At 31.7% G+C, this 25,436-nt stretch overlaps 2 protein-coding genes and 1 pseudogene across 2 annotated transcripts; all 3 read left to right on the plus strand.

Annotated features, from left to right (window-relative positions):
• Positions 1 to 710: 710 nt before the first annotated feature.
• LOC107626910 (phospholipase A1-Igamma1, chloroplastic-like) lies at positions 711 to 9,392 on the plus strand. The gene is made up of 4 exons (XM_088505174.1): positions 711 to 1,558; positions 3,635 to 3,949; positions 6,922 to 7,148; positions 8,831 to 9,392. Exons 1-4 carry the CDS (start codon positions 782 to 784, stop codon positions 9,078 to 9,080), a joined length of 1,569 nt encoding a protein of 522 aa, XP_088361300.1. The 5' UTR covers positions 711 to 781; the 3' UTR covers positions 9,081 to 9,392.
• A 689-nt stretch (positions 9,393 to 10,081) lies between these two features.
• LOC107626909 (peroxisomal targeting signal 2 receptor-like) lies at positions 10,082 to 10,611 on the plus strand (annotated as a pseudogene).
• A 9,272-nt stretch (positions 10,612 to 19,883) lies between these two features.
• Positions 19,884 to 21,353, plus strand: LOC107626908 (uncharacterized). Its single transcript, XM_016329801.1, has 4 exons — positions 19,884 to 20,562; positions 20,742 to 20,859; positions 20,942 to 21,108; positions 21,202 to 21,353. The coding sequence occupies exons 1-4, from the start codon at positions 19,884 to 19,886 to the stop codon at positions 21,351 to 21,353; spliced, it is 1,116 nt and encodes a 371-aa protein (XP_016185287.1).
• The last annotated feature ends 4,083 nt before the right edge of the window (positions 21,354 to 25,436 follow it).

The following is a 25,436-nucleotide window of genomic DNA, read 5'->3' on the forward strand; positions in this document are numbered from 1 at the left end:
TTTTCGTAACTCTGCCGTCGTATCCATTCTTCTCTCTGTTGCCGCGTCTCCCACCTCTGCTTTTTTCTTTGGCTCGTTGTTGCGTCTCCCCATTACATTATTTTAAAAGAAGTCACAATCGTGTCATTTAGACTTTTTGTATAAAATCTTACAGTTTTTGCATAAGATAGATACTTACAGCTCTATTCATATGGAAATTAATAATTAGTTAGAAATATTATGTAAATGGGGAATAAGGTTCCCGCGGAGAATGGAGCCCGTAGAGAATGGGAATGGAGAGCAATATTTCCCCACGATGGAAAATGGGGCGAGGATGAAGAGCAAATCTGAGGGCAGGAATGGGAAGCAGGGAGGCATCCCCCGCCCCCGCCCTGCCCCATTCAACATTAATTTACTCAAAAGAAAATTGACTCGCAAAGTCAAATTAATTAACACTAAATGATGCATACTAATAGGCTTTTTCTTAAAAAAAAAAAAAAATCCCTTTTCATTTTAGAAACATCAAGATTGAGTGTAAATAAAGTTAAGACACATCCATGGTTGAATAGATGTATGTGATCGTATGAATTTAAAATGTAACATGTGAATTACGTGTATAGTGTCAATACTTAATACTATATTATATATCTCCACCTATATATATATATATAATATATATATATATGTAAAATACTTTTCCACCACTTTTTTTAAGTTGGCTATTTCTTTGGAAGCTTGGAGTTAGTTATAGCTCCACCATAATTATATTATTCTCATCTCCATCTTCGGTTCTTTCACTCCAATGGCATCAGCAACTTCAATCTCATACACACTCATCGGTTTCCACAAAACTCACAAAGAATCTAACCCTAAATCAACAATAACCCAATACACAAAAACAAAACCCATCACTCTATCCATGACTTTCCAAGAAGCCAAAAAAACCGTTATGTCACCAACAGCCACAACCACCGCCGCAACCACAACCACAAGGCAACAAACTTTGGAACAAGAACAAGAAGCAATGCAACACATATATAGAAAAAAGCCCAAACACCCAAAAGAACACCACAGCAAGCGGAGACTCCGTCACGTGTGGCGTGAGATCCAAGGCGAGAGCGATTGGGCCGGGCTTTTGGATCCAATTGACCCAATTCTCCGCTTGGAACTCATACGCTACGGCGAGATGGCCCAGGCCTGCTACGACGCCTTTGACTTTGACCCGTTTTCCAAGTACTGCGGGAGTTGTAGGTTCACGCGCCGTAATTTCTTTTCATCCCTTGGGATGCCTCACCCGCGCCATGGTTACACGGTGACGCGGTATCTTTACGCCACCGCGAACATAAATCTGCCGAATTTTTTCCGGCAGTCGCGGTGGCCAAAGATGTGGAGCAAGAATGCGAATTGGGCGGGATACGTGGCGGTTTCGGACGATGAGATGAGTAAGAGGATAGGGCGGAGGGATGTGGCGGTGGCGTGGCGGGGGACGGTGACGCACTTGGAGTGGGTGGCGGATCTCATGGATTTTCTTAAGCCTTTCTCTTCTAATAGCATACCTTGCCTTGATCCATCTGTTAAGGTTTGCTTTGACTTTTGACCTTTGACTTTTGTGTAAACACATACAATAACTAATTAACAATTTGAGAGTTGAGACTAAAAGTTGCTAATCCTTACTAATATTTAGATTATAGTAGTAATAATAAATAAAAAATATTATCTGTAAGTAAAAAATTAATCAACAAATTAATTATTATATATTTATATATATTGTATTACATATTTTTAATATATATTTTATATTTTAATATATATTTTATATGATTAATTAATTTTTTATGTATATATAATATAATAATAATAAATTTATGAAAAATTTTGATATATATATGGATTACAAAAAAACTACGTGCACTTTCAAGAATTTGTTGGTACTCCAAAACTATATGAGAAATATATATTTATGTATTAAGAAAATTTATTAATTAGTATACTACCCAATTTTATCAGAAAGGCGTTAATAAAATTAGGTAACCAATATCTTTTTTTTTTTTGCTAATAAGTTATAATTTAAATGGTATAATAATATAGTCTTTCTATACTCATCTAAGAAGTCGCAAATTCGAGTCTTCCTATTTTGGGTAAAAAAAAAAATATCATTTTCAGCTAATATTTTAATAAATTAGCCAATTTTATAACAAAATTCTAAATAAAACAAATATTTAAAATTATTGAAAAACAAGATCTAAAATTTATTAACAGAAAAAACATCCAAATTTACTAAAAAATCATCTAAAATTTAATTAAAAATCTAAAATTATTGAAAAAACATTCAAAATATAAAAAAACGAAATATCTAAAATTATAGAAAAAGAATATCTGAAATCTCTAAAATTTAATCATACGAAATTCAAAAGTATTGTTTAGGGTATATTTACTTTTTGATGTACATTCTTAAAAAAACTTGAAACCTTTTAAATAAAAACATCTGAAACTTAGGTATAAAAAATATTCAAAATGATGTCTTCATTTTTAATAATTTAATTTCATTTACTTTTAATTATACATTGTCAAAAAAATCTGAACCCTGTAAAATTTAAACATCTAAAATTCAAGAATAAGAAACATATGAAACAATGCTTTTTTTGAATAGTTTGTTTTATTTATTTTTTATTGTACTTTTTAAAAAAAATATTTGAAACATCTAAAATGTAAACATCCGAATTCCAGGTACAAGAAATATCTGAAATTCAGATTTTGAATTTTTATGGTTAGGTTTTGAATGTTTTTTTATAATAATTTTAATTTTTTAAAATTTTGAATTTTTGATAATAATTTTAGATATCTCTTTTTGTTTGATTTTAGTTTTTTATTAAATTTTGGATGTTTTATTTTATTTGATTCTAATTTGTTTTTTACTTATTTTGCAGCTTAATTAATAATTGGTTATTATCGACTGATACCTTAGTTGATTACTTAGTATGATTTATTATTAAATTCTTATCATCTCTTAGTTTCAAAATGTATACGGTAAATATGAGCAACAATTCACAAATTTATGCTTATGTATGTATTTGATAATGGGTAAAATTATTCTTTAATTATTAAACTACAGAAAAAATAATTTTAAATTTGTTAATAACAAAAATATTTTTAAAATATTTTAAAATACAATAAAAATATCCAACTATATTAAATATATATTTCCAAAAAAATTTAGAGAATGAATATTTTTGCGATTAATTTTTTTAAGTGCCAAAAGTATTTCTAAAAATAAAAAAATCTCGAGATCAAATTATTTTTGTCTGATTAATTAATTGTATGTAAGTTTTAAATGATTATTAAATTGTTCTCATGAAATTTTAAATTAAATACATAAGTAATTTGTTAAATATAAAAGTTTGTTTGTCATAAATAAAGAATTATACTTTAATTTTTATTATTTTTATTATATTTTAAAATATTTTAGTCGTTAATAAATTTGAAAGAGACTTTTGTTAATAATTTAATAATTCGAAGTTTTTTTTTGTATAATTGATACCAAATTAGATGAAGAATTGTTATTGTTAAAATATGTTCACCATTTCAGTTTTTTTTATTCTCTAATTTTTTCTAATAATCTCACTCTTCACAATATTTTTCCGACCTATTATTACAGGTTGAATCAGGATTCTTAGACCTCTACAATGAAAAAGATGAGAATTGTGGTTACTGTAAATACTCAGCAAGAGAACAAATTCTTACAGAGATAAAAAGGCTCTTAGAAATGTACCCTAATGAGGAACTCAGCATCACCATAACTGGTCACAGTTTGGGTGCTGCCTTGGCCATTCTGAGTGCTTATGACATCGTCGAGACCGGCTTGAATGTCGTGGCCGACAGCCGTGTTGTGCCGGTCTCGGTGTTCTCGTTTTCCGGTCCCAGAGTCGGGAATGTGAGGTTTAAGGAGAGGCTAGAAAACTTAGGGCTAAAGGTACGTCCCAATAGAAATTAAACACCATTATATTCTTAACTTTTTTTTTATTGAAATTTAAAAAGTTTAATTATTTTATTCGTCTTTATGATTTTATAAAATTTTTAATTAGATTTTTATATATATATTTTTTTAATTGAGTCTTTATACTATTTTTAATTTTGTAATTAAATCATTTTTAATATAAAAATATTAAAATTAACTGAATATTTATCTGCAAATTGAAGGTTTTTGCAATTAAGAATTGAATTAAATATTTGACTACATATTTTTTAAGAAAAATATTCCATTAATTTTAACGTTTTTGATATGAAAATGACCTAATTAAAAAATTAAAAATAGTGTAAACACTCAATTAAAAAAAAATATAGAGACTTAATTATAAATTTAATAAATTATAAGAACCAATAAAATAATTAAACTAATTTAAAATCATATTCTTAACTTTTCTAATTTCTTTGCTGTTAGGTTCAAGCTCTTTTTTTCTTGAAAAATAGGTTAGTTTTATGTAAAAAATTACGTCTAGTTAAAATTTATGCTTTATATAATTATATCCCTTTATATATATATATCCCAAAAATTGAAACTAACTATTAGGTAAAAATAGTAAATATTTTATACATCTAACAAACCTCTGCTATAAAAAAATTTTTGTTTAAAGATTTGAAGTGTGAATAATATGTCCATTCTATTTTGCACTGAAAATTGATTTTATTTAAGAATAAATAAGAATAATTTATTGGCATAAAAATCATAAAATATTTTATATTATAAACTATTTCTTTTAAATATTTAAATTGTTGGGTAAAACTATACGATTTTAATTATATTTAAGAACTTAGATGATTTGGAGTGTGAATAATAGAGGTAACAATTAAAACGGGCTCTTATTTTAATCTAAGAAAAAATGTTATGCGCATTCAGAATTTATTATTTTTTATTATCATTTAATTATTAATTTAATTTTTTTAGTCTAACAATTAAATAAAATATTTTATTTTATATTTTTAAATATTGATGACTAACTAATAATCAAGAATAATAAATTCTGATAGATCTCTAGTATTTCTCCAGTAATCTAATGATCAAAATAGTCACTCAAATTTAAAAAGTTTAATTATTCTATTACTCCTTATAATTTTACTGAATTTTCAATTAAATTTTTATATTTTTTTATTGAATTCCTATACCATATCATATTTTATAATTAATTCAGTAACAAAAATATTGAAATTAACATAATATTCCGTTAAACAAAATAAATATACCTAACACTTGACTAAATATTTTATATAGTTTAATTAAATATTTTGTTAATTTCAATAATTTTGTCATAATACATAAGAACTTAGTTACAAAATCTGATATGATATAGCGATCTAATTAAAAACAATATAAGAACCTAATTAAAAATTTAATAAAATTATAGGGATCTAGAGTAATTAATCAAATTTAAAAATTTCAGCCACACCAGAAGTTTAGAGTCCATGTTAGATTTGCGATATTAGAGTTATTCGCAGAAGTACTAATTTGATTTACAATAAAAAAAAATTGAAAAATCGTTTCGATCGGATTTAAAACAGAAGAATTGTTTTTGATCATCGAATTAAAACTAAGAGATCATGCATTTTGATTGTTTCCTTGTGATATATGTCCATTCTATTTTGTAGTAAAACTTAATTTTTATTTAAAAATAAAAGATAGTAATTGACTTTTATCCATAGTTAACAGAATCGGACCAGATTGGTCGGTTCGATCGGAAAACCAGTGAACCGGACTTAGTACTGGTCCGGTTTGATATTTAGACTGTACAAGGTATAGAATTGGAACAAACTGGTCAAATCCAGAGTGAACTGGTGAGAACCGGTCAAATTCGGTAAGACCGATCTGACCGAACCGTTTGAAAGGCAAATTATCCAAAATATATGATGTGGGGTTCGAACCCCTATCTGCTGGAAGATCAAAACCTCTCCTTGCCGCTGAGCTGTGTTGATTTTCATTAATATATATGCAAATTATAATATATATAGATATTTTTCATCAAATAGTTTACTTTTATTTATTTTATTTTAATTTTAGTTATAAACTCACTCATTCTTAAATTAATTATATTTTTATTTAACAATAATTATAAACTCACTTATTTTTTCTTTTCATAATTATATAATATATTAATATTATTTTTAATGAATACATATAGCAATTTTTTATTTTACTTATATTCAATTAATTTTAATTTTAAAGTCACTCATTTTTAAATCAATTATATTTTATTTAACTATAAATTTTATTAATATATATATATATATATATATATATTAAAAAGATAAAAAAATTATTAACCATAATTTATTTTTTCTTTTTATGATTATATGATATCTATTAATATTATTTTTTCAATAAATAATTGTAGCATATAATAATAGGTAAAGACTCACATGCAGTTATCTTCATATGAAGTTAATAATTGAAAATCGTTAGATGATATTTAGTTAAACTTGTCAAATTATCTAACTGTTTTTAAATATCAACTTCACATGAAAATTAACTGTATGTAAGTTTTTATTTATAATAATATAATAATACAATAAATATAAATTAATTAATAAAGTATTAAAATTTAAAAATAATTATTATTTTTATATAAAAAAATAAAAGTACTTATAATAAAGAAAAAATAATTAAATTTTATATAATTACTTAATTATACCGGGTTAACCGGTTCGACCAGTGACCCACCGGTTGAACCAATAACCCAATAACTCAGTAACCTCACCGGTTCGATTACTGGTTCGGTTTTGACAACTATGCTTTTATCTATTCATTTAGCCTTAAGATTTGTATCATATTCTAAATTTTATTTTCTAAAAAAAGTTAAAATTGTTGGTGAAAAATACAGTAATTTTATATTTAACATCCACACAATAAGATGAATATGACAAAATCATCTATATATTGGTTTGTTTTATTAGGTATTGAGGGTGCTCAACGTTCATGATATGGTGCCGAAGTCGCCGGGATTGGTGTTCAACGAGCATCTGCCGGCGGCGGTGATGAAGTTGGCGGAGGGGTTGCCATGGAGTTACTCACATGTTGGGGTAGAGCTGGCTTTGGATCATAAGAACTCGCCATTCTTGAACCCAAATGGTGATGCTATTTGTGCACATAACTTGGAGGCTCTCTTGCATTTGATTGATGGGTTAGTCTTATTTTATATCCATTTTTTCTAAACCTAATCTATATGGGATCATGTGAGTCATGTTTCAATTAATAGAATAACAATATTATATGGTTAATAAATATTATTATTTTTAATTGATAAAAATATGTATTTATATTTACAAAAATTTTGTACATAAAAAATATATAATTTATATTTATATTTGTTAAAATTTATTTATATAAATTAATATAATTTATATTTATATTTTTTAAAATTTATATAAATAAATTAATAAAATTTATTTATTAAAAATAATTTAAATTTGCAATGATCAAATAATAATTAAAATATTAAAAATTGCTAATCCTTAAAAATTTTTCTTAATAAAATTTGGAAATAAAAGGACAAAATTTTCATTTTACAAGTCCACATGCAAATTAGGTGGGTTTGTCATATTGCTGAAAAGGAAAAAAAGACAGAGTGTACAACTTAGAATAACTCATCATCATATCATATTCTTAAAATATTTGAACCTTATAAGTTAATTAGGCAACATAATTTTTTAAGAAGACCTCATAATAATGTTCCTACGGCTATTGATTAATCATATAAGCTTCTTTGTCTCTATTAGATGAGATAAGGATAGAACTATAATGGCATGAAACTCATGAGTTGGGTTACCTATAATATAATGCTAGTTAGTTTCATATACACAAAAACATTTGAATAATCAATTTTAGGATAAAAAGGTATATATGTATATATATATATATATAGTCACTATCTCTTTCATATTTGAATGCTTATAATTTAATGATGATGATGGCAATGCACAATTAAAATGGCTGTCTAACCAATAAGAGAGCTTGATAGTTGATACTATACCAAAAAGGAAGAGAGAGAGAGGATTGTTAAAAGGATAAAACAAAGTGAATTTTCTCTTCTTGACAAGTACTCTTTAATTTATTATGATGATATCTAGTAACATTATTTTTTTAAGATAGTTGGTATATATACTCGACACAAAATTGGAGAAAAGAGTTTTTGATTTAAAAATCATTCTCTTCCGCACTACCATACAAAAATAATCACATATTATAAATTATAGAAAATAACACTAGATGCAGCGTAAAATCCAATAACCAAGACACGCACCAAATAAACCTCAGACAAAAGCTTTAGAAATTAAATTGTGTTGATGATATTGATGACCTATACATGTTTATTAATTTTTGGAAAAGTATAGATAGATAATAATATTACTGAATAATGTTAATAATAGAGTTAAAAAAGTAAAAAAATTTTAAATTTAATTAGTAACATGAATAATTAATATCTAATAATAACTAAATTTAGAATCTGTTATTCATGTTGTTCAAGAAAATTATTGGTTATCTAATATAATTCTTAATTTTTTTATAGCAGCTCCTTCTTTTTTACATTTAATGTCATTTTGAATAAATTATTACATGTCATTGAAAAATTAATATATCACCTAATATTTATTTTGAAACGATATATTTAAAATAAATTGACTATAAATATATTAATTTTTTAATGTGCTAATTTAGTCAGAGTTCAGAATACTAGATAGTTTGAAACGAAAAGAAAAATATTTCCTTCACTCATGAAGTGATGGGTTGATTTTAATTAATATTTTGCTTGGTTAAATAAATTAAACCTAGTTAAATTGTAGTTTGATGATGATAATGATGTAGGTACCATGGAAAGGGTGAAAGATTTGTGCTAGCAACTGGTAGGGACCCTGCTTTGGTGAACAAGGCATGTGATTTCTTGAAAGACCATTACTTGGTTCCACCAAATTGGAGGCAAAATGAGAATAAAGGCATGGTCTTGAGCCATGATGGTAGATGGGTTCAGCCTGAAAGACCCAAACTTGATGATCACCCTGAAGATATGCATCACCACCTCAAGCAATTAGGTCTAGCTACTTCATATGATATTTGAATTAAACTAAATTAAATTAAGTTAAATATATGTACATGTCACGTGTTATGTATGTATGTTTAGTTAATGAACACATTGAGTAGCCTATTAGATGGGTCCTAAGTAAATAATGTGCATATATATAAAATTTGAAGATGCGATGAAATTCAAGGACACATGTGATTGATTAATTTTACTGATTAGTTGTCCTTGTGAATTATATATAAGAGTAAATTATCGTTTTTGTCCCCAACGTTTGGGGTAAATTCTATTTGTATCCCTAATGTTTAAATCGTCTTATTTATATTCCTAACGTTTGTAAAAGTGATTCAATGTTATCCTGCCGTCAATTACACATCATGAGCGCTTTAGTTTGAGTTTTAAAAATCTCTTCTTGAAGTTAGAATACAAATGTCTGGGATAGAATCGATGATCTACTCCGAAAAATAGCTCATCAAATATTAAAACTAATTCCTACAATATTTACATAATTCACTTTTCTAGAGACATAATTGAATCTAAACACAAATAGTGGGTATAATATTAAAATCGAACACATTAAAGTGAGACCTAATTGAGAATGAATACATCCAAGTGAGAATAATTGAAAAATATAATTTAATTTGTTAATATAATTGATAGTAGGATAACATTGAATCACTTTTATAAACGTTAAGGATACAAATAGGACGATTTAAACGTTAGGGACACAAATAGGACTTACCCCAAACGTTGGGGACAAAAACGATACTTTACTCTTATATATAAAGTGATTTAACTTTTATATCCTCGAGTAAATGGTCATTTTTTACTATGAAAAATTCAGGCGCTGACAAAATTGATTACATAAAAACTAAATGAACTTTATATCTATAAAAGAGAGTTTATATTCGACAAAAATATCCCATCGTTAAGTTTTTATTGACTCCATTTAAAGAACACGTTAAATTTTAAAATTAACCTTATCACCAATCTTCTTCAACCTTCAACCCTCCTGCTATGCCTCTTTCTTCATTTCCTCCTAGAACAACAGCGTCAAGCTCTAGACCCTCGGCCGCCCCTTCTTCCTTCGCACCTTTAAGGAACACTTCTACTACGTTTACTCTGCCGTATGGAACCCCTGCCACGCCGATGTCTTCGCGTCTGCCTCCGACGACTGCACCCTTTACGTGTGGGATATTCGTGAACCTTCATCCACCATGGTGTTCTCTCCTCAGGAATTTAAGGTGCTAACTTGTGATTGGAACAAATACGACGACTATATAATTGCGACGACTTCAGTGAATAAGAGCATCAAAGTTTGGGATGTAAAGAGTTTTAGGGTTTAATGAATGAGCACTGGTATGCGATGAGGAACATGAGATTTTCACTGCACATGCGAAATTTAATAGTGTCTTGCTCTTATGATATGATGGTTTGTGTTTGAAATTTTATGGTGGAGGATGCACTTGTGAGTCGGTATGATCATCACATAGAATTCGTCACTAGCGTTGATATGATTCTTATTATATATACTCGATGGAATAGATACTCTCATCAAATTTGTGCATGATTGCAGAACCCTAAAAAAATTTGCACGCACGGATGATTATTTGATTATATGTGGTTTTTATAAGTAAGTATATACTAAAATTAGTTATTAATGTAAAATATATTAGAATATAAAATATATATTAAAAATAAATTAGTATATATATAAAAATTAATTTTGATACTTAATTTTAATGTATAAATTATCAAATATTTTAGTTCAATGTTATACTTCGGATAAACCCATATCCAACTGTTTAGTCGATTTTTAGTAAATTGATGGTGGTTTAATTTTAATGGTTTGGGAGCGAAACCTACTTCTCTTTTGCAGGTTCCAGTTCTATAAGTGCATCAAAAGTTCTCGAATTAGATGAGTATTAAAACAGAAAATAATTTCGAAAAATGCCAAAAAGATAAAAGAAGTGTAAAAGAAAAGATTCGAAAAGTAAATTGACTGGAATCAAAATTATTTGCATTAAATTTAAACAAAGCAGTAAAATGCCTTCGATTAAATCAAAGGACTTTTGACATAGAAATTAAAGTACTGAAATGTAAATTGGGTAAAGAAAGTAAACATTGCTTGAAAGATAAATTGGACAAGAAAAGTAAAGTTTTATAGAAAATATAAATGGAAATTTAAAGACAATGGAAGGAACCCTATAGAAATTAAACTCGAATGCAGACTCAGGAATTTGCTGGGAATGTGAGTGTGCTTGAGTGAATTTTTGGAGAAAAGTTCCAACCCTTATTTTCTAAAATTTGCTAATATTTATAATCTATTTCTATAACCGACCATTAATTGCCTGGTACTGCCTTCCATGCGTACTTCCAAGTAACCGTTCCCACTTTTTTGTTGATAAGCGTTACCCATAAATTCCTCACTTGGAAACAGCCTTCAACTTCTCTACTTAGTGTAACCGTCCGATTCTTTATTCGATTTTCCAAGATGTATAGATTGAATCCGTGTAAAATAACTTCTAATAAATACCCGCATGTGCGTCATTTTAACCTTTGCTCCCATCCTAACATCTCTTCAATATTTCGAATTGGCTTATCTTAGTCAAAAATATTTTCGACTAACACCAACAAACCACACATCAATTACTAGGTCAAAATCAGATAGCGTCGCACTAAAAGAAAAATCGGTACACAGCTCGGACGAGATGCCAAGAATCTCGAACCAAGTAACGGGCACACCTTTTAAATTTAAATAGCGCTACACGGACGACCTAGGGGCATCATCTAAACACACACAAAATATAGCTAAGAAAATCGTTGAGATAGTTGATTCTTGATCACGGACTGTCTTAAGTATCGGAGTCTTTTTTACAGGTTTTCTATATTGTTCGGGTGAGAAAGGAACTTGCAGTGTAACATATTAAAAAAGGATATCATCAATGTTTTTTCAGCTACTACCGACCTATACCTCGGAGTAAAGTCTCATACCGGAACAAATAATATTTTTATTTTATAAATAATTTTTTTTATAGGTCAATATCTTACTTGGATCTTATTTTTTAAATAAATAATGAGACAATATTACACATAATACATTTTTATAACATAGGAAGATATCTATTTCATTTTTTTAATTTGTAGCTTTAATAATCAAAACGCAAAAGGTGATCCGATCCAGATTGTACTCGGTCTCATATAATAGTTAGGCAACAACATATTTAATAATAGTTAGGCAAGAACATTATTGACATAGAAGAAAAAATAGTAGAAAAAAGTAGCAAGAGCTACGTGTTGGTGATCTCAAAGCACAAAAAATCTCTCTTGGAGATATTATTTCATTTGAAAGTGTAAAATATTGCACCATCCCAGCTGTCTTCACAAATAAAAGGATCATATGATATATGCACACATGATTTTTTGGGTGTTGAGATCTTAAGTTCATACCATATATGAATCTTCATATATGATTATTTTTGCATATTCTCTTTTTCTACTACATAAACAATGCCAAGAGAAATTTATAATTTCTTTTAATGAATGTTCAGAGAATTTAAACGGATCTTTTGCAAGGTTATTCCATGCAGAAACTTATAATTAATGAAAATAAATCGAAGGCAAAGTTGACAACGTTAGATCTTCATTTTTGTTTCTAGTTAGATGACAGACTACAACATATTAAAAAAAGACCAAATATTTTTAGTAATCAAGTTTATCTAAGTCATGTTATATATATATATATATATATATATATATATATCCGTAAACCGTAAGTGTTTGTTTTGGGAATAAAATATCATAAATTTATCCATATTACACATTTACATACACAACATTTTAAGGTTGTGTCTAAGTCTGAGAATAATATACAAAATAAAATACTAAGAACAAGATATAAAATGAAAAAATATAAAAATTAATATTTTTATATTTTATTTAATTATAAATTAAATAAAAATAAATAAATTATAAAAATTAAAAGTTATTTTCATTTTTTCATACAAAAATTTAAAAAGAAAAATATCATGATACAAGAATATAATTATAAAAAATTAATTCATAAAAATAATTAACAAAATAAAAATAAATTATATCTCTAATCAATATCTATGTCTTTATTAAAAATAATATAAAATATACTAATCAGTGTCTCAAAAACAATGTTTATACATGTCTCATTTATCAGCCTTAATTCTTATCAGTACTTAGTCTCAACTGGTTTTAAAGGTGATTAGGCAAATAAATTATCATTGTTCCAAGACCTTGACCGCTCCTTTTTCTATTTTGACATTTTATTTATTTATTTATTTTAGTCAAGACTCTAATATACACATACTTTTTTTTTATTTGCTTAAAAAAAAAGTTTCTGAACTTTTAATTTGCGGACATTTAATTCTCTCAAGACTGAAAAATACAAAACAATCCCTGACCTCTTAAAACGCCGTACAGATTGGTCCTTCTGTTCAATCTGCTTCGCAACACGTTACGAATTCAGATTACCTGGCTCTTATGTGGCGTAACAATGGGTACGTGTCTCCATAATGCTGTGAACGGGGCTGATATGGTCCACTAGAAAAAGTTATGGGATATTGTGGTCCTTGTGCACTAAGACGACGTTATTTCGGAAAACGTTGTGCAATGGTTCTTATGAGATATGCCAATGATGCCCAGATCAGTCACAGACAATTACAGGAAGCCCTAGCACTTACGTTTTTCCTAAAAAAAATACAACGTTTCGTCTCCGTGTTGTCGTCGTTGCTATTCCATGAAGCAGTTCCATTGAAGCTTTATGGTGCCACCTGCGACCGCCGTGGAGAGTGGTAAGTACATTGTTGTTCAAATTTGTTCTGCTCTTATGCCATTTATTTGTTATCAATGTCGTAGGATGAGACTTATAGGGACTATAAGTGAGTGTAGTAGCTGCGCTGATTAGTTGTGGGGATAGTCATTTGTCGGGTATTGTTTAGTGAGGCCAATTGGTCGTCCAAAGGTCTATAATAGGCAGAAAGACCCAACAGAAACGGTTATTGAAGGTGAAAAATTCAAGAGGAGTTTCTATGTGACCTGCAGCAAGTGTGGTCAAACAGGACACAACTATAATACTTGCAAGAGTGCGCCATCGAACCCAAATTGAAAACCTAAGACCAGGAAACCAAAGAAGAAGACCAATAATAACCTTTCACTTGTGGTTCTACCATTGTCAAAATCAACCCCTCAGGCAAAGGTACTTGATTGGACGCAGGATCTTCATGCCCCCTCCCCCCCCCCCCCCGATAAAAAGTTGCAAGATTTAGTTGTCCATTTTAAAAGTATTAAAGGACCTACTTGTATCTTTTAAATTTGCTTGATGACTTTAATGTCTTTCTTCATTCATGACATAAACATAACATGGTGTTTCAGGGTGAAGAGCAAAATTCAGCTGAGACAACCAACCAAAATCATTCTACAGCTAGCACAATTTCAGATGTGGTCCAACAACAAGCTGCTCCAGAAGCTTCATCTATTCCTGTTTCTGCAGTCCCTGCAAGGCAAGGCCAAGTTCCATTTAAACCTCCAGCCAGAGTTCCAGCAAGGCCATCCAACAAAACCTTGAGACCAAAATAACCAATTAGAAGGAAGGATGTTAGCAAACAATATGTTCACCATCACAGCAACCAAGTGCAGAAGCAAGTGGAGGACAATCTGATGAGACTTTGGCTGTAGCTAGCACTGGAATTAAAAGAATGTTTCGGTTCATCCCCACCCCAGGAGTCAACAATTACAAGAAATGATGTTGCTATTTTAGGAAGTCAGTCGTAGTTTATGTAAAAATTTAACAAACTTATTTTGGTGTGTTATGCATTCTAGTATCTTTTTGGAAAAATTATGGTGCTCAGGTGGTTCAATGTTTTGTTAAGATTGTAATCCTTCAAACTTATCTTATTTGGTGTGAGACTGCTTATCATATTTTGTTAGGATTTTAATCCTTCGAACTTATCTTATGGCACACTATTTAATGATCCAAATTATTTAATGAATTTTACATACTTGGACCATCAACATGATATTAGATATAGCCATTTAAACATATTATGTTACAGCAACAAAATATTATCATTCATCAAAGGATAAACATAACTACATTATGTCAATTGTTCCTCACAACAGTGATGCACAACATCTAATAACACCTAATAACAGCAACAACAGCATAAATTACAACCAAACATACAACAATAACCCACAGATTAGATTTTTTTTCCCTCTCTAGACAGGCAAGCTTCTTCTCCAAGTTAACCAGCCTCTGTTCTACTTTATTCTTGCATAAGTACTGCTCCAGGTCGTCAACCTCGTTGTCATAAATTGACTTCTCTGTACCCCCAACTTTTGCAACATGATCATCAAGTCAGACAAAGAACTTGCAGTGGGATGGATTTTTCAACTGCAACATCAACAATAAAATCAAAATTCAGCTAAACACATGAATCAGCTTCAAGCTTCACAGAACCATGTTACCTTGAAGAAGGGAAACCCAAGAAATAACCGATTGGGGTTAGTTGGTGTCCTGGACTTGTACAGTACAATATACACACCACACTTGCACATCGGAGCAATGCCGTCCTTCTCGTCTCCAGCCTCCACGCAACGAATGTGAGACGGCAATCGGACTTGTTGGGTGCTCAAGCAACCTCCTTCACTGGCAATAGATGCCCTAGTCACAAAACCCCCTAACTATACAAGTGCGATGGCATCTAGGACCAATTTGGAGAACTAGGACACCTCCCAAAACGTCATCATTTTGGGAGCAGAGCAGAAGGACCTTCTTGTCCTCCAAATGAATGTTAACATCTCATCCTACACCGTAACGGATACATCACTCCGTTATCACCACATGGACGCTACATCAGCCTTGTCCGTTTCACATTAGAGAGCAGATTGAACGGAAGGATCAATATGTACGGTGTTTTGAGAGGTTAGGGATCGTTTTGTATTTTTTAGTCCTGAGGGAGTTAAATGTTCGAGAATTAAAAACTCGGGAACCTATTTGTCCTTTACCTTTTTTCTTTTTTCTGGGTTTTATATAACAACTTTTTAGTCATAACTAAGATTTGAATCCGGATACACCTTCTAGCAAGGCATACATGTATACCACTAGTATAGGCCTTACAGTGCCCTTGACATTTTATTTAAATTTAGTCTAGGTCAGTCTTTTTTTTCCTTGTTCTTGGGTAAGGTAAGGAATTTGATCCGACTCAAAAGCTACCTACACATTCAAATAGTAACTGCAATACGATCTCCCTCCTAAATGCAGATTTATCTCACTAATCTTAATTAAAGAGAGAAAGGATTTTTCTTCAACGTGGATAAACTCCCCTACCTTGTTGCATTTCTTGCTGCTATCAGACTTGTGGAGGATGATGGTGACTGATAAACCACTATTTTATGGTTTATCTTGTGCTTAATTGAGTGGTTTTTATTAAGTCCTTGCACACTTATTCATACAAATTGCATGATTTTACAATTCCTTCCTAGTTTTGTTCTATAATTGAAAACTTGCTTCTTAAGCCTTTAAATTGTGTATTTTAATTCCCCTTTATACCATTCGATACCGAGTTTGGACCCAATTTTTGGCCCAAAAATATAGACTAGAGTCAGGGGACGAGCAGAGACTCAACACACATTCTCATTCGCATAGTTTTTTGTTTTAGATGGGAATCTTAGAGAAAATCAATTTTCCTCTAGGTTTTCTACACACTCATAGTTTTTAGTTTATGCTTTTGCTTTGGATATTGAGAAGAGTCACTACCTTCGTTGAAGTTGCTATTATTCTAATTTGCTTTCTTATTCCTTTATTCTTTTGATTACTTATTAACCCTGTTCAGATAAGGATGTTGCATTTTGGGATTTATTAATGTAAAGAACTATTTTTACTTTTAATTAATTTTCAATTCCTATTTTATTTAATTTATCATGTCTTCTTCTTACACTTCTGTGAACGTTATATTCATGTCAATGGAGTAGACTCCCAACTTGACTTGGGGGTTGATTAAAAGGAGAACCTTGAGTTGGAATATTCAAGTGTTAATTTTAATTGGAAGTTATTGGCTGGCTCTCTAGTCTCTAACTATAATCCTTCCTTGGGGAGAGGATTAGGACCTGAGGTATAATTGGTTAGTTAGTTACTTGACTTTCCTTTATCAGGTAAGGGATGACTAAATAGAACAACAACCTCTTAATATTATACTTAGAAAAATCCAACAAGGATAGAACTTCCAATTAATCTTTCCCCGGTCAAGACTTTTATTTTGATTATATAAATTCTCTCGTTAATTTTCATTGCTTTAATTCACAATCCTTTATTTTTCTGTTATACAACTATCAAAATTTCTCGGAAAATTCCTGACTGATAAAATAGCACCCTTTTGTCAACTCATTGGGAGACAACCTGGGATTCATACTCCCAGTATTTTTATTCTAATTTTGTGACAACCATTCTAAATTGATTAGCAGATTTTTGTTGTTAAGAACTGTACTTGCAACGCTGTTCTTATATTATAAATTCTTAACTAGCTAATTTTCCCTCTCATCAGTGATGGCCACCGCGAAGCTCTTTTGCCAGAGATGTGTCTGGTTCTAGTTGCTGGTGAAACCAATGTGACAAAAGGGGAATCTAAGGAGCTAGATCCTATCGCCTCTAATGGGATCTCCGGATGTTGCGATCAATGGACACCGAGCACTTGATTTGTGGCCGCTTGAACGGAGAAGAGTCTTGATCTGCTGTTGTCACCGGCATTAGTACCTGCATCCAGTGTTGTCAGAACCGGACCAGACCTCCCGGTCGGACCAAAAATCCGCTGAACCTGTGACATAACCGGTCCGGGTGAGCTTCCTGACCGGACAAGAAAGCGAACCAAAAAGACCCGGTTTGAACTGGCCGGGTTTGGTCAAAACCGGTAAATCGATGGGTTTTATTTAACTCGGACCGGTTCGAACTCCTTTTTTTTGTTTGCTTGAAACGACGTCGTTTCGATTAAAATAAAAAAAAACTCAGTAAAGTAAACTGAGCTGCTGAAACTGAAAACCCTAGCTCGAGCCTCCAACCTCCATCCCCTTTCCCTGTTTCAGTGTTTCCCTTCCTAAACCTTTTGGCCATGACTACATGAGAGACCACCTGAGAGTTGTGAGAGAAACCCGTTCAGCCACTTCACCCGGCTCACCATCGTCGCAGGAGGCAACCGTCACAGTGCACCACCCACAACAGCCTAGAAGCACCTCCATGGAAGATTCAAGTCGCCTTCTGCTACTGTTCTGCTCGTCGCCTACTGCTCATCGCCTCTTGCTCGTCAGTCGTCACCTCCGGTCTCCCTCAGTCCCTCTTCTCTGCTCGTCCCTCTAGGTATGTATTTTTAAGTTTTTATTTTTTTAAGTTATTTAAGATTTTAAATTTTCAATAATTTAGTACTTTAGTTTTAGTTAGAATTAATTGATTAATGATTGATTATGTATGTTGATTTCTGTTAGAATTTATATTATTGATTATTCAGTTTTTTGTAACATATTGTATTGTTGTGATATATGTTGATTATCTATGTTGATTTCTGTTTGATTTTGATCTCTATTGATTGTTGATTTATGTTTGATTTCTGTTCAATTTGTTGATTATCCATTGTTGTTAGATTGTTGATTAGTCATTTAGTCCTGGTTGATTAGAAATTTAGGATGGCTTCATCATCAAATACACCATCAGAAACACCAACTTCTTAGGAACAAGGATCAACTCTTGATCCAACAATTGGAACTCAAAAAAAAATAGTAACAGAGGAAAAACTGATCCTGCATGGGGCCATTGTAAACAAGTTGTGGATAAAGAAAAAACTGTTCTATTATGTATTTATTGCGAAAAGCTTATTAGGGGTGGAGGAATTAACCGGGTTAAGCATCATTTGGCTGGAAAAGGCGGAGATATTGAGGCATGTCGAAAGGTGCCAGCTGTGGTGAGACACCAATTCAATCAAAACATTGAAGATCTTCGAACCAAGAAAAGGAAAACTCAAGAAGAATATGCAGAAAATTATAATGCTTGTGATGAAGTTGAAAGGGAGTTTGATGAGATTGAACGTAATGAGATGCGACAACAACAAACATCAAGAATTCCAACACCTAGCTCTAGAAAGGGAGTTGGAAAACAACTCAAGGGATTACAATCCTTTTTTTCCACCAGCAGCAACACCTAGAGCTCAACCAACTATCAAAAGTGTTCTCCAAAGCAAAGAAATTATGGAGAAGTGTGATATTGCTATTGCAAGATGGATGATGGATGCCTCTGTGCCATTCAATGCAGTTAATTCAGGTTATTATCAGCCGATGATCGATGCTATTGCAAACATGGGTGCAGGGTATAAAGGGCCAAATTATGGAAGAGTTCGTGGATATTTGTTGAGTAAATTATTTCAAGATGTAAAGAAGATGATTGAAGATTAGCGTGTGATTTGGAAACAAACTGGATGTAATATCATGGTTGATAGATGGACTGATCGTTGTAGGCGTACTTTAATTAATTTCTTGGTTTATTTCCCTAAAGGAACTATTTTCTCATTTGATGCTTCTCATATCTCGAAAACTGCTGATGCTTTGTTTAAGTTGCTTAGGAATGTTGTGTTATTTGTTGGTCCTGAGAATGTTGTACATGTAGTGATAGATAATGCTGCAAATTACGTTGCTGCTGGAAGGTTGTTGGAATCAAAGTTTCCTAGATTGTATTGGTCTCCTTGTGCGGCACATTGTGTTAATCTGATGTTGTAGGATATTGGGAAGTTAGTGGAAGTGAGTAAAACTGTGTCACAAGCTTCAATGATTACGATGTATATCTATAATCATTGCCATCCTTTGTACTTGATGAGAAAGTTCACAGGCGGACGAGAAATACTTCATCCAGCTCCAACTCGATTCGCCACTAATTTCATTGCTTTGCAAAGTATTTTGGCTCAAAAGGATGCATTGAGAGCTATAGTGACATCTAGAGAATGGACAAGCTCATCTTACTCTAAAGAAGCCAAAGCAAATAAGTTTGTAGATCAAGTCTTAGATTCTAAATTTTGGAATCAATGCACTGATATTGTTAAGCTTATTGAGCCACTTGTTCGTGTATTGCGTATTGTGGATAGTGAAGATAGAGCTGCAATGGGTTTCCTTTATCAAGCTATTTATAAGGCTAGGGAAGAGATGGTGAAGAGATTTCAAAAAAGAAAGAGGGTTGTTGATCCATATTTGAAGATTTTAGATTCACGTTGGGATTCACAACTTAAAAGAAACCTTCATGCTGCTGGTTATTGGTTAAATCCAGCTTTTCAATTTAATGCTGTAGAATTTGAAAAGCACAAGCAAACAACTTCTGGCCTACTAGATGTCATTGAGAGATATTCTTACGGTGATGCAGATTTGATTTCTAAATTGACAAGTGAGACGAGAATCTTTAAGAATGTTGAAGGAGACTTTGGAAGACAATCTGCAATACGTGAGCGAAGCACAGTGATGCCTGGTAAAGTTTTTATTAAAATTAGTCTTTTATGATTGTGATATGTTTATGATTTGATTTTATGATTGTGATATATTATTTCCTTTTTATGTTAAGATCAATGGTGGGAACTTATGAATGTGGAGCATCAAACTTGCAAAAGTTAGCGATTCGTGTTTTGAATCAAACTTGTATTTCTTCAGGTTGTGAGCATAACTGGAGCATTTTTGAAGATATTCACTCAAAGAAAAGGAATCGGTTAGAGCATCAAAAGCTTAATGATCTTGTTTATGTTCATTACAACTTAAGGCTACAACAAAGGTCCTTTTTATTATTCTTTCTTGAAGGCATTATTTTAAATTTTTAGTCATAATAAGAATAATCAAGTTAATTGATAATATAGGAACCGAATGAGAAAGCAAATTTATGATCCAATTTGTCTTGATACATTTGAGGATCATTTGGAATGGATATTGGAAGATTCACCACCATTTTTAACCCCTGAAGAAGTTGATGCTTTAAGGAATGATCTTGCAAATATGTCTCTTCAATCAGCTTTAGATGATTTGGGTATGTTTTTGTTAGGGATGATTTTGTAATGCTTTAACCAAATGTTTTGCCTTATTATTGATTATGATTTGTGAAACATTATTGAAATGCTAGATCAATTGAATATGGAAGATGATCGAGATGATGATGAAGCTAATAATAATTCTGTGAAAAATGCAAATCAGAATGAAACCAATCATGATATAGCTCCAGATTTGTCAGATGAAGAAAGATATCCAGATTTTGAAATTACTCATTGGATATAATCCATGAATTGTTATTTTCATTGTGTTAAATTGAGTTGTTTATGCAATAGTACTAACAAATTTTATGTTTATTTTTTATTACTTATTTTTAGGATTTGAGACTTAATGTTTATTAAAATGTTATTGGAGATATTTTTTTAATTGTTAATTTTTAAGTTTTTACCTATTTTATATGTTTTACTTATGTGGGACTGGGTTAACCGGTTCAACCAGTGATCCACTGGTTGAACCAGTGATCAGTAACCTGACCAGTTCGATCATCGGTTCAGTTCTGATAACTATGCATGCATCTTCCCCTTTTTGCAGCAGTGGGGAGCTGTCTCGACTCTGGAATTATTGGGCACTGGAGTGGATTGTTGTTAAGCAGTAATATGTTGCTTTGTAATCGTTGAACCATGATTTTCTTTCTCGATCACCTTTGTTATCAAGGCCGGGATGTTGTAGCTCAAATCCTAAGGAAGCGTGTTTTGAGCTTTGGCTTCCCCAACCAAGTGGGTTAATTTATTGTCATATATTGGAGTTCAGTTCTGTTTTAATTTTTCTTATGTCTTCCAGAATAGAATCAATCTCCCAAAGATCTCTTCCAGATTTTAATGCCTCAACTAGAATTAAATTGTCTAATTCCAGAATTACTTTGTCAATATCCAAATTTTGAAAAAAAATCATTCTTTCTCTTAATGTTCTTGCTTCTGCCACCAAACAGGACCTTGATTTGAATTTCGAAGCAAAACCTCCCATGAAGTTTTCGAACAGTCCCTAATGATGGTTGTTGTTATTCCTAATTTTGAACTTGCAAAAAAGGAAGTGTCAACATTGATTTTGAGCCAATTGTTCAGTGGTGGCCTCTATTTCACAAGTAATTTTGTTGTATTCCTATTAGTTATGGTATGGACTGTTGGCTTTGACTAATTCTTATAGAATTATATTCCCTTTGGATCAGCACTGCCTTGTGATAGGATCTTTCACAGTTTCCTTCTATGTTTGAAAATTGGGTTCCCATAAACAAAGATCTCTTCCTATTTATTACCGTTTTTATCTTCTATATTGGTTTTAATAAAATTTTCAGACCTAGAATAGACATCAATAACCATACTATTCTTTCTTAAAAGGCACAGACTTCCAGACAAGTCTGGAAATTCTACACAAAAGTGGTTGTCAAACATCAACTTTCTTTTTAATATACTAATACTTACATCTTTAGCTCTAGTTTCTATGAGAAATACTATTGCTGGTTTATGCTGTTTACATAAGTTTTTTAGTTCGGTTGTTGTCACGGTAGCCGTTATTCTGCGATAATTCCAACTTAAGATATTCATGGCTGAGGTGGAGACATGGTTAGACCCGCCTCCTCAGCTATTCTCTTGATTTCATGTGCTATGGTGATGATGTCCTTGTTGTCTTTAGCAGTTGATCCCTTGCTTCTCTTGTTGATCCTTGATACCTGGTCATCCTCCTAACCAATTTCAACATATTGGGATCATTCCCCAAGTTCTCATCTCCTCTTCAGTTTCAAGCTTTCTTATATTCCTCTACTCAGGGATTCTTTCCAGTTGCTAGCTTTACCTCTCCCCTGAATGTTGAATCCCTGTTCTTCCTTATCTTCATCTATAACATATTTCACGTAGTACACATTATTGTTGATGTTTTTGTACTCTTGTCTTCCTTTCTATTTTTTTCCCATTTTTTCTTGAAGTATCTCTCATTTCCCACTTTAGCATCATTTTCATGTTGTCTCCATGATGAGAATCCCTGAAGCTCTTTGTTCCTTCAATCTCAATTTCTTTCCTTGCCAAGTAAAGGGTATTTAATTTTTTATTTTTAGGCTGATTTTACTCTCTGTATTATCCTTAATTTGATTATTGTCCTCTTTGCTAATATTTGGAGAATTCACGGTGTTGTAATGGACTATTTTTGTTCTCCTCTTTATTTGGGCATTGGCTTTTAGAGCCTTGATGCTGAACATTATGCTCTCTTCCTTGTATTTTCATGATGGGTGGGGTGAGCTTTGTCTATTTAGAAGCCCAATATGGATTCCCAACCCCTTGTCCTCCTTATCTTGTTCTACAATCTTCATTTTTTCTTTTTCTTGTATTTTCATGATGGGTGGGGTGACCTCTTTGATTTTGGATGACTGACTCAAGAAAATTGATGAGGTCTGAATCATGGACTTATGTGCCTCTTCTTTGTTCAAGTGGGTTAGTCTATCTTTTTCCTTCCTTTTTGTCGCCCTTATTCTCCATTCCTTGCTTCCTAGTTAAAGGTATAATAGTAAATATAAAAGAGTAATGGAAAGAAAATTTGGTTTAATAAAAGTTAACAAGACATGAAAGGTTAAAGAAAAAGGTTAAGGGTATAAGTAAAGGAAAAAATTGAGAAAAAGATTAAGGAAGATTGAATAATTTAAATCAAAGAATTTGATTCTAAGCACAATCTCGTGAGAACAGCGGAATATAACGACCACTTGAGACTCGAAGGATGAGGCTTAGTGGAGATGCTCACTTGAGACTCAAAGGATAAGGCTCAGTGGGGACGACAATACGTAACGCCCACTTGAGACCAAAAGGAATATTCCCCATGAGAACGACGATACGTAATGCTCATGGGGGGACGTTGGCTGAGGTAGAGACGGCGATACGTAACGCCTATCTCAGGATCACTGTCGGGTATCGGGTAATGAATCGACACGTGAGGTCATGGCCTATTTAGGAATAGACATTCATCATATGTATTTGTATGATTTGCCTGAGTGTGCTTGTATTGTGTGTTGCTTTATTTATATTTACTTTGCTGTTTAATTGGTGTGTTCATGATTTGTTTATCTGTACTGTCTGATTTGCTTGTGTATATGTTTTGCTTTTATATTGAAGGTTGTTATTAATCAAAATGAATTTTAAGAAATATAACTTAAAGCAGATAGCCAATTTTTCTAATGTAACTTCAAGGAATGTTATAGAATTAATGAAAGTGGATATTTCTGAGATAAGTTAATTATTTGCGTTTTATTCCTTACTTTCTCGACATTCTCATTCTCTACTGAAAACTTGTGGATTAGTTCTCACCCCAAAATTTCTAACCCTTTTAGCTATGATTGCGAAGCCCTATTAACGAAGCTGCAGATGCATAGAAGAGTTTAACTGTAGGTTAAGTTATTATTGTTAGTATTTATTTTTTCCTTGCTCTTTTTATTTAAAGTTTTTATTTTCCTTCAGAGGGGTAGGCTTGTATTTATTGTTCATTTGAATAACTATAATGTATTACTAGTAATTATATGATTCACTACAAGAAAAATATTGAGTACCGTCAAAAAATGATTAAAATCTGATGGTAAGCTAATTATCGTCAAATTTATAGTAAAAAATAATCATACAGTATAAATCTCGTCAGTAAATGTTTACCATCAAAATTTTTTTGTTACCAGCGAATTATTCTGATGGTATTATATTGTTGGTGTCAAAAAATGTTGTTTCACGCACTTTTACTATCGGATTATTCCTACGGTAAATCTAATGGTAATGTCAATTTTTTTTGGAAAATTTAAAATAAATGGTTAATTTTGATTTAAATTTATTTTTCACACAATTATTTTTCAATTCATAAATAATGAAAGACTTTTATTTAAAATAAATAATACAATGTTCAAGAAAATTAATAGTCAAGTATACCAAATAAATAGAATGAACAATAAAATGAAAAACTAATAACTACACCTAGGTAGTCGTTGTCATCGGTCCCGTGGCCCTGAGTCGGCAGCGCAGAAGGCAGTGATGTTCGTCTGCCACTAGCAGCACTGCTATTACCAGCAGCGGTGCTACCACCAGTAACGTCGATGCTAGCGGCATGCATCTAGGCCTGGTACACCTCCATCTGAGCCTCCATATGCTACATCCACTCTAGCGACTCCCTCCACTCCAGTCTGATCTCATTCGTAGACTGTACGCGGGTGAGAATTTCTTGATACCTTTTCTGATAATCATTAAGCTCCTGAGCTTGCTGCTGAAGACTGCGCTGGAGCTCCTCCACCTGCAACCTCAAATCCATACCTTCCTCAGACTCGACGGCTCGACTGGTGGCGGAGCCTGACGA

Source organism: Arachis ipaensis, chromosome B2 (assembly GCF_059453495.1).
Source record: "Arachis ipaensis isolate K30076 ecotype BB chromosome B2, ASM5945349v1, whole genome shotgun sequence".
Lineage (NCBI taxonomy): Eukaryota > Viridiplantae > Streptophyta > Magnoliopsida > Fabales > Fabaceae > Arachis > Arachis ipaensis.